Source organism: Carassius auratus, chromosome 18 (genome assembly GCF_003368295.1).
Source record: "Carassius auratus strain Wakin chromosome 18, ASM336829v1, whole genome shotgun sequence".
NCBI classification, from domain to species: Eukaryota; Metazoa; Chordata; class Actinopteri; order Cypriniformes; family Cyprinidae; genus Carassius; species Carassius auratus.
The window spans coordinates 10,600,076-10,610,431 of NC_039260.1; the positions used below are offsets into that span (position 1 = coordinate 10,600,076).

General features: G+C 37.8%; 1 protein-coding gene across 1 annotated transcript; it reads left to right on the plus strand.

Moving 5' to 3' along the window:
- Window positions 1-878: 878 nt before the first annotated feature.
- Window positions 879-8,010, plus strand: fan1 (FANCD2 and FANCI associated nuclease 1). The gene is made up of 14 exons (XM_026287583.1): window positions 879-942; window positions 1,250-2,511; window positions 3,110-3,250; window positions 3,363-3,561; window positions 4,208-4,441; window positions 4,963-5,094; window positions 5,179-5,287; window positions 5,385-5,504; window positions 5,600-5,764; window positions 5,845-6,013; window positions 6,603-6,706; window positions 6,795-6,989; window positions 7,207-7,335; window positions 7,500-8,010. The coding sequence occupies exons 2-14, from the start codon at window positions 1,341-1,343 to the stop codon at window positions 7,635-7,637; spliced, it is 3,006 nt and encodes a 1,001-aa protein (XP_026143368.1). The 5' UTR covers window positions 879-942; window positions 1,250-1,340; the 3' UTR covers window positions 7,638-8,010.
- Window positions 8,011-10,356: the final 2,346 nt, after the last annotated feature.

The following is a 10,356-nucleotide window of genomic DNA, read 5'->3' on the forward strand; positions in this document are numbered from 1 at the left end:
AAAACAAGATGTTTTCACATTGTGTAAACGGTTCTACTGCTGTGTGGGATTTGACACGAAATAGTGATTCAGTGGTGAGTTTAATAGTCATGACGTCAATTTGGAGGCCAACTAGTTTCTGATTTATGATTAAAATAAGGTCTGGTAAAAAGAATAGCCAATCCAAAAATTGTTGGATCATTTGCTCACACTCATGTCATTACAAATCAGTATGACTTCCTTCTGCAGAACACAAGAAATATACTTTGAAGAATGTTGGGAAGTTGGGAACCAATTTCCATTATGTTGAGGGGGGAAAAAAAGAAACATTTATTTAAAAAGCTTTTTTCTATGTTCCAGAGAAGTAAGTTATGAAATACTAAATAATGACAGAATTCTTATTTTTAGGTGAAGTAACCCAATATTACTTGAAAAAAAAAAAACTTTAAGCTAAACTAGTCTATCCTCAGATATAAGACAGTATATTTGGAAGCCAATGTTTTTAAAACATAAACAGCCTTCTTTACTGGAGAAAATACAACGAAAAGTCAACTTTGTGATGAAAAGATAAAACAATAGAACATCACAGAAAATTCTAATGGTTACCACTACAAACACCATTACAAGCCTAAACAACCCATCAACTTTTAACCATTAAACCATTAAAAATGCTTTTCTGTAGAGTGTTTTAGGAAATTTTCCATTAGGATTAATTGGTTTTAACAAGCCACCAACAGAAGGTGACCAATTACCAGTAGAGACCCACAGGGTCCATTACAGTTTCCATTAAATTAAGTCCCACTATATCTAGTAAAACCATTACCAATTTTGTGACGGTGTCTATTGTTATTTTCAGCAGGGAAATACTTGACTGGAGCTGACTTTTATTTTGAAATAAGCAAAACATTCCTGACGTCATGTATTCCTGTGACAGGCTTCACGTTTAATCTCAGAGCCAGAAAGGTCTGTTAAATTAGCAGAAGCTTTATTTATAATTGTATAGTAATTATTTTTATGTATAGTCTAATCTGTATTTGACAGTTTTGTTTTGTCTCATATTATGCTAGTTTTTTATTTTAATTTGTTGGTGGCATGCATGTCTAATGACTTATTTGTCAGTCTTGCAGAATCTAAATCTCGGACAAAGCAAATCAGTTGTGACTAGATAAGATAAGATAAAATGAAACACCATTTCTTTACTTAATTAAGGCAATGTATGTTGAATTCCACCATCTCCTACCGATTTTTTTTTTAATGTACTTCCCCTCAGGTTCAGAAACAAATATGCAGCCTGCTTCACATCTAACTGCTTCAGTATGATGCTTCATTCGACGTTGTCTAGCTGGTTTATATAAACAGTTATGGAGTCTCAGACGGGCAAAGGCAGCTCGTCAAATAGAGGCAGTTCCAGAAGACTCTCAGTGACAAAGAAAAAGAGCCAGAAAGTCAGTGCAATCAAAGAGAGAACAAGCAATGGAGGTGGGGTTGCTTCCATAACTTCATTTTTCAGGAATACACCACCGTGTAAACTGGCATGTCCTCTGTGTGGCAGACTTGTGCCTCGTTACAAGATTAATGAACATATAGACTCTCAATGTCAGAAGTTTCTTGGAGAGGATCATGAAGATGCACTGACTGTCAGAGACGACCCGCAGGAGAAAATAACCAAAACACCCTTTAATGGTACATCTCGAAATGATGGAATAGAGAAAATCCCAGGAGAAAAAGATGCTGATACAAGTCCGTATTTTAAAAAGAACTGTGTGATGAGGCGTGATTCACCTGAAACAAATTTACAAGGTAAACCCTTTAAAACGGTTGGTCTTGGAAGTTTGTCCTCTAAACTGTCTAGAAGAGCACTTAGACTTTCAGGTGAATCTGAGATGGATGATACTCGTGCCTCTGGAAAAGAAGAGACCCATGATGCAGAACTGAGCAGTTCACAGAAGGAAAATTGCACGAGGAGTTTAATTTTTGAATCTAAAGCCAGTGGCATGGATACAGATAATACATTCCCTACAGAGCCAGCGGCTTCAAACCAACCTCAAGTGAAAAACATGGAGAAATCTGTGGCAGAATCAAGCAGCAGCGCTGACATTCAGTCAGTGAAATCGTCATCCTCATCCAGGGCCCTAAAGCGTAAATCAGACGATTTGTCTAAAAAGGACTACACTACAGTAACCTCTGCTGTACAGAAGAAAAGTAGATATTTTCAAAGTAAAACTGAAAACAGACATGAAACGAATGTCAAGTCAGATCCAACGGAGGCCTCGTCTGATGTTGTTCCATTATCAGAGAGTCAAATCAAAAGCAAGGACACTGAGAGGAAGCCCGATGCCCCACCAGCCAATGTATCCGAAGCACTTGGCGTAGAGAAAGTCAGCGAGAGATCAGAGCATCCGCACACCAGACTGCCGTATTACCTGCAGAACTTTCGGACTGTCCTCGAGGCGGTGTTGGAGAATGAGGATGATAGGATGCTCTTCAATGAGGAAGACTTCTCAATCATTCACACTTTTCAGAAGCTCTCAGGTAGAGGAACTACTTTAAAGTCACTTTGATGTTTCAGTTCTAGTCTAATTATTTATAATGTTACAAAGGATGTCTATTAAAAAAAAAAGGGAAAAAATCCTGAAAAAAGTGTAGCATGGTTTTCATGAAAATGTTAAAGAATAGTTCACCCAAAAATGGAAATTCTGTCATCATTTACTCACCCTCATGTGGTTCCAAACCTTTATTAGTTTCTTTCTTATGTTAAACACACACACACACACACACACACACACAAAAAAAATATATAGATATATATATATTGAAGAATCAAACAGTTGCTGGGCCCATTGACTTCCATAGTAGAGAAAGAAATACTATGGAAGTCAATGGGGACCATCAACTCTTTGTTTACCGGTATTCTTCAAAATAGCTTCTTTTATTTTCAACATAAGAAAAAACGTACACAGGTTTGGAACGACATGAGGGTGAAGGTTCGTTTCTCAGTATATTCAGTATATTAGAATAATTTCAGAAGGTTATGTGGTGTGTAATAGCGGCTTAAAATTCAGCTTTGCCCTACTTTTGAACAGTAGTGTATGTTTGTCCTAATGCAGACCTGTCTCTCTCTTTCCTGTAGTACCTGGTCAGATGCTTTATGTCCGTCTGTTTCAAAGGAAGCTGAAATGGCTTCAGGTCAGTAAGTTGGAATACACCGAGATCAGCTCAGACCTCAGACCTGTCATTCGAGAGCTGGTTGCATGTGGCTTCTTACAAACAGGTTAGTCATGAGGTTTATCAACCAAAATGTCAGCAGTTTAGAAACTGTAGCTGTAGTTCAGTATCAAGCCACATATATTTACCTACAGCTCATGTCTTCTTCCCTGTGACAGAATCCGAGCTTCACGACATCCAAGAGGTTTTGGATCTGCTGCCTGCACCGGAGCTCAGAAACCTGGCCAAAACCTTTCACCTTGGCCGTGGAGGGAATGGGACTCAGAAACAGCAGTTGGTGGAAGGGCTCCTCCAGCTGGGGAAACAGCGATCCTTCTTTGTCGGTCAAAACAACACGGCTGCAGTCATTCTCAAGAGGTGAGATGTACAGTATATGATCAGTACATATATACACCAGGAGAGTGACGTTGGCCAGAGGTTTGCACTTTGTTCTAGAGAAACAACAGGAGCTTTAAACATCACAGATGTAAAATTGATCTAGGTGACACTGACATATACAGTTACAGTACCATTGATAGTCAATAAAGTCAATAAAATGTTGATACTTTTATCCAGCATGAATGCAAATTGATCAAAAGTGACAGTAAAGATTTACGATTATAAAATATTTATATTTCAAATGTACTTTTTTTCCTTAAAAAAATAAAGATCATCTAATAATGCTGAAAAAGTGATCACAATTTTCAAAGAAATCTGTTTTCAATATTGATAATAATAAGAAATGTTTCAGGTACACTAAAACAGACTATTAGAATGATTTCTGAAGGATTATGTAACCCTGAAGATTGGAGTAATCGCTGCTGAAAATTCAACTTGTCCACCATGGGAATAAATTACATTTTTAAACATATATTTAAAGTGAAAAGTTATTTTACATTTTAAGATTTATTTGACAACATTACTGTTTTTTTGATCGAATAAATGCAGCCACAAGAGATATATATAAAAAAGTCCTGTTATGAGTAATGTAAGTGAATTCTACACACCAGCTTGTCTTTTTCAGGGCCAAGCTGGCTGCAGGTTCCTGTGTGCGTCTGTGCCGCAGGTCACGTGCCGTGTTCTCCCGCGTCCTGCTCCTGTTCTCCCTCACAGACACTTTGGAGGAGGAGGAGATGGCCGCTGGAGGTCAGGGGCAGCTCTACACCATTCTGCTTGTCAATTCTGGCCGCCTAGCTTTCCCAGAATACACAGTAAATCGCTCAACCAGGCTGTTTGAAGACAGGGATGACCTCATCAGGTCAGTTTTATATATCTTTTTTATACTCATACATTGCTCAAGTGAAAAATGGTGTATAGATAAACAAAAACATCTTTAAAAAATAAAATAAATTAACATTCAGATCACATTTCACTTCAAAAATTGAACAAAAGAAAAATAAATAATATTTTATAAAAGATGATCGTGTTTGTCTGTTTTAAGACTATTATGATTGTTGGCATTGTGATATTAGTTTCATGTACAGTACTTAAAAGCTAAACCATGACAATTCTAGAAATAGAACTAATACTACCATGATATGTAAATATTTGAATAATACTCAATTAAACATAATTTTACATAAACATTATAACAAGATTTTAAAGTGTCTACTTTTTATTTCTTTATTTTGATTCTGTATATGTTCTTGACAGGTTTTGTGAGATTTGCTCAGAAAACATACATTTGAAATTGTCAATATTTGTTATTATGGTCTAGGTACATTATTATCTCTTTAATTATTCTAAGATGTTAGATTCTGTGCATATTCTTCTGTACAGGTACGAAACAGCGATGCGTGCGCTGCAGGAAGTGATTGCTGCAATGCAGACAGGCAGCTGGGAGGACGCCCATGTCCTCTATGTCACAGCAAAAGCCACCTGGCAGGAGATGAAAGACTCCTGTGACCTGAGGTTTGAAAAGGAAATTTAATTTGAGTTTCTTTCTTTTAATTTGTTAGCTGTTGTAAGATGGATTGAGTCTTAATATACGTGCAGTCATCAAGAACAACTGCCTGTTTTTCTGCGGTGTTTCACCGTGGGCTGGACCTACACTCGGATACTGTCTCGAGGAGTCGAGATCTTACAAAGACTTCGCCGCTATGAGGTGGGTGAAAAACTTGGAATTAATGATGCTATCTTAAACACTTTATCCTAAACATTGAGTTTGTTCAATTACTTATCTTTTCATTTCTGCAATGTAGGACGCTGTGGAGGAGCTCAGGATTCTTCTGTCCCAGTCAGTGTATTGTGTGGACAGTAGGGGGGGCTGGTGGGACAGACTTGCTCTCAATCTCCAGCAACATCTTAAAAAACATGAGCAGGTACTGATTGATTAAGTTGATTAAACGTTACTTTTGTGTGGGATACACAAGCATTCTTCCAAAAGATTGATAGTTTTGACACCTGTTGTATCAAGGCCATTTGTGCTATCCGGGATGGACTGAATGACCCTCTGGTCCGAACAGGCCACAAATTGTCACTTCACCAGCGAGCTTCCCGAATGAAGGAATCGGCTAGCTTGAAGAAGTACCGTCTGCTGCTCCGAGATCTGCCCACTGTGCACGTACAGGATGTCACTCATGTGAGTGCTCAGTTCAAAGTGGGGAACATTGTAATACTGTGTTATTCTATGCATCTTTTTTAACAGGAGTGTTTTAACAGGTGACAATTCGAGGCCAGCTCTTTCCTCATGAGGGTGGTATGGGGAAATCAGTGTTCCTCAGAGCGGCCAATGAGGATGAAGGCTCCACAGAGGGACGAGGGACTATGGTCATGTGTTCTGTTGAGGAACTGGCTCTGGAGCACTACAGAACACTTGGTTTTGATCAAGGTCTGGCATCACTTTGTTTGTGCACCATTATATGAAGGAAATTGAGGAATTGGTCACTCAATTAATGAAACCTCATAATGGCAAATTATTTAATTTTTTTCTTCGTGGAACACAAAAAAAATCTCATTTTTAAGATGAAAGCCTGACATGTTTCCTATCAGTCTACTGTAGCTCTCATAAGAGATGTACAGATGTCTGAATTTGTGAACCAGAAGTGATTAATTGAAAAGATCCGAAACAACCAAATGCTTATTTTGACATTGCTACTCAAGTCATTTTTTTTTTAGCTGTTTCTCTTTTCTAAAGCTATTTTATGACTTCAAAAAACTTATATAGCAGATGAATCCTGTAGATCACTTTTATGATGCATTTAAATTCCTGAAAAGCTTGAAAGCTCCAGTCCTCATTCATTGTGATTGCAAGGAAATAAACAACCAGTACATCATTCAAGATTCACTATTTTGTGTTCCTTACAAATAAATAGTTTCAAAATCATATACTAAACTTCTTCATAGCATCACACGCAAGCACATCCATCCTGCTGTGCCTTTTATGCTTTCATTTTATGTTTCTGAAATCCTGTTTTAAGGTATTCATGGAGAAGGCTCTACATTTTCCACCCTTTTTGGACTCCTCATGTGGGACATCATCTTTATCGATGGGGTTCCTGATGTCTTCCGAAACCCCTACCAGGTACACAATAATTAAGAAATAAATGCTGTGCGCTTGGGGCATACCACCCCAACAGATCAGTGATCACTGACTGCATGCCCTTTCCCAGACTTGTCCTCTGGATTTGCACACTGATTGTTTCTACGGTAACCGGCGGGAAAGCATCGAGGCGCGTGCTGAGATGTTGCGCGAGGCGTCTGCCGAGACGCTCCAGGAGCTGCTCGCTGATGTCTGGGACACACAGGAGGGGAGAGTTTGTGTGCTGATAAACTGGGAGCGCTTCTCCTCTCTTCAGCAGGCACAGGTAATCACGGAGACTATATATATGGCAGCCATCTTGGTAATATCTTTCCGGCAGCTCTTTTGGCGTATTATAGAATTTAACATTTTCATATTTCATTATTACTAATAGTATTTGTATTATTAGAAATATATAATTGACTATACTGTGTATGCCAGATTATATCCACAACCATACACAAGCACAGTGTAATTGCTTTGCTTTCTTTGTCTGGTTCTAGAGTCTAGTGGCATGTCTGGGTGGCCACTTCCTGAGCGGTGTGGTCCTCAGAATGGCAAAAGACTACAGGCATTGTAGAGGAGGACTTCCAGATCTAGTAGTCTGGAGCACATCCAACAAGAAGTACAAGGTGAGTCAGAGATGTAGCTTGATGTTTGGGATTTTATTCAGCTGCTGACTATGTGACTTATTTTACTGCTTTAATAAGATTATAATGTTAAGAAACAATGGAAATTTTAGATCTATAAAGTAGGGGCCTTTAAACCGTTGCTCATTTGAGTTGTTTTCTTCTAGCTGGTGGAAGTGAAGGGTCCTAATGACCGTCTGTCCCAGAAGCAACAGATCTGGTTGGATGAGCTGCAAAAGCTTGGGGCTGATGTAGAAGTTTGTCATGTCACTGCCATTGGAGCACGAGGGGCTCGACGGGAGTGAGGCTGCTGTCACACTGAGAGTGAAGATTCATGCATGCTTGCATGTCTCATCAAGCACGCAGAGTAAGAAATGTTTGAAAAACACAGGATGGATTTAATGATGGTATTAAAACCTCTGCTTGGTCCTAGTCAAGTCAAGTCACCTTTATATAGCGCTTTTAACAGTACAGATTGTCAAAGCAACTGAACAGCATTAATTAGGAAAATAGTGTGTCAGTAATACAAAACGACAATAGTAAACACTTATTTTTCAGTTAAAGGCAATTCATCATTGAATTCAGTGATGTCATCATCCAGCTCAGTTCAGTTTAAATAGTATCTGTGCAAACAAGTCAACGATATCACTGTGAATGAAGTGTCCCCAACTGAGCAAGCCAGAGGCGACAGCGGCAAGGAACTCCATCCAGAATGGAGAAAAAACCTTGGGAGAAACCAGTCTCAGTTGGGGGACCAGTTCTCCTCTGGCCAGACCAAACCAGCAGTTCAATTCCAGGCTGTAGCAAAGTCAGATTGTGCAGAAGAATCATCTATTTCCTGTGATCTTGTCCCGGTGGCCATCTGAGACTAGCTCTTTACAGGGGATCTGGTGCTCATCTAGTTGTCCTGGTCTCCACTGTCTTTCAGGGCTGTAGAGGTCCTCTAGGTGCTGATCCACCACCTTGTCTGGCCAGGTTAAAGAGATGGGTCTTTAATCTAGATTTAAACTACAAGAGTGTCTGCTTCACAAACAATGTTAGGTAGGTTATTCCAGAGTTTAGGCGCTAAATAGGAAAAGGATCTTCCACCTGCAGTTGATTTTATTATTCTAGGTATTATCAAATTGCCAGTTTTGAGAATGCAGTGGATGTGGAGGACTATAATTTAAGAAGAGCTTGTTCAAATACTGAGGTGCTAAACCATTCGGGGCTTTTTCTTTGTAAGTAATAAGCATCATATTAAAATTGATATGATGAGGGAGCCAGTGCAGTGTTGACAGGACAGAGCTAATATGGTCATACTTCCTGGTTCTAGTAAGAACTCTAGCTGCTGCATTTTGAACCAGATGGAGTTTGTTTATTAGGCATGCACAACAACCACCCAATAAAGCATTACAATAATCTAACCTTGAGATCATGAATGCATGAATTAACGTTTCTGCATTTGACATTGAGAGCATAGATCGTAATTTAGATATATTTTTAAGATGGAAAAATGCAGTTTTACAAATGCTAGAAATGTGGCTTTCTATGGAAAGGTTGCTATCAAATTATTATGCACTGTAAGGGAGTTCAAAAGTATTTATTCTCTCAATCAGAATCATAAAATGATTAAATTAATTCATGGCATTGACTGAATTTATTCCTGTGCTATTTGTGAAGTGGCAATATATTTTAATGACAGATTTTTTTTATTTAAATTGTATCTTTTCTGGACTAAGTAATTTAAATATATTAAACACATCACAATGTAAAAGTTTTTGTCTGTTTAAATAATGATACAAATGCTTAAATATTCATGGAAAATCTGTTATTTTCTTAAAATAAAAACTCAGCATAACCACTTTCCAAGACTGAAATGCCTTTTCATTGCATGTCACACCTATCTTTCATGTTTGACACCCAGAACAAAACTAATAAATCATGCTTTTCAGTTTAATTGTTATACATTCTGAAGTTTGCACATCATGCTGCTGTAAAGTACATGAAACATAAATACAAGGACACTATCAAATTTTCTTAATGTCCACTGCAGGCCAGAGAATCTTAGATTCCAGAGTTATCAAGTTATCAAGAATTAACAATAGATACTGATAACAGTAATTAATGTGTATAACATTCTGAAAGTGATTCCAATGATTTCCCTTTGCGTTGTGACTGTTATAGTTATTATCTTTGTAGCGAATGGGTCTTTAGGCAGTTACTGAAAATTAAAAAATATTTTTTTAAATAATTTGTATTATTAATTTATTTAATCTGCTCATTAAATGTTACAATACCGATATTCTTGTCAAATGTGGTGTTTATTGTTTACTTATACATTCCAAAGGAATTGCAGATATAATTTGGAAACATTCAAAACTGATCTATAAAATGGAAAAAGTATTTATGTATATGTGTAAAAATGTAGCTGGATGTACATTGCTTCAGCTGCTACCTTTGATGACTGTGTGAAACTTGAGTGTGTGTATAAATAATAAATGGATGGTAATGAGTAAGATTTTGAACATATTAGTGGGACTTCTTGACAACAAATGTACAACTTCATATATAGACTATTGTTCCACTGCTAGCAAAGCCAGACTGGATGACCACATAAAGTAGTGTAACTTCAGGCTAGGAAAACGAGGAACCTAACAACTGGACCTGATGAACACCAGATTAGACCAGTGAAATCATCATGAAACTACTGGCAGCAAATTAACGTTACTACTAAACTGTATTCAGCTTGTCATGCAATCTGAACCGCTCCATGAAAAATAAAACCGCTTTTATTAGGCTACTTATCGGGCTAACTCCAGAAAATGAATTAAGTGTTTTGTTTTTTTTTTGTTTTTTTTGTTTTTTAGTGAGGGCAAATCACTGCATCCACCTTTAACATGCTTGCTTCTAAAGCACGTTATTATATTATCTCAATAACCAATCGAATAGAAGCATAAAGTTATAAACGTTTTCTATTGGCTGAACGCTAATCCCTCCTTCGTCGACACGTGACGCAGCTCTTGATAATTGGCTACTGCTTGT

Coding starts and splice junctions, on each gene's coding strand:
- fan1 (XM_026287583.1), top strand. CDS start 1,341: ATGGAGTCTCAGACGGGCAAAGGCAGCTCGTCAAATAGAGGCAGTTCC. Junction 3,251..3,362: donor ATGTGGCTTCTTACAAACAG/GTTAGTCATGAG, acceptor TCCCTGTGACAG/AATCCGAGCTTCACGACATC. Junction 5,765..5,844: donor ACGTACAGGATGTCACTCAT/GTGAGTGCTCAG, acceptor GTGTTTTAACAG/GTGACAATTCGAGGCCAGCT.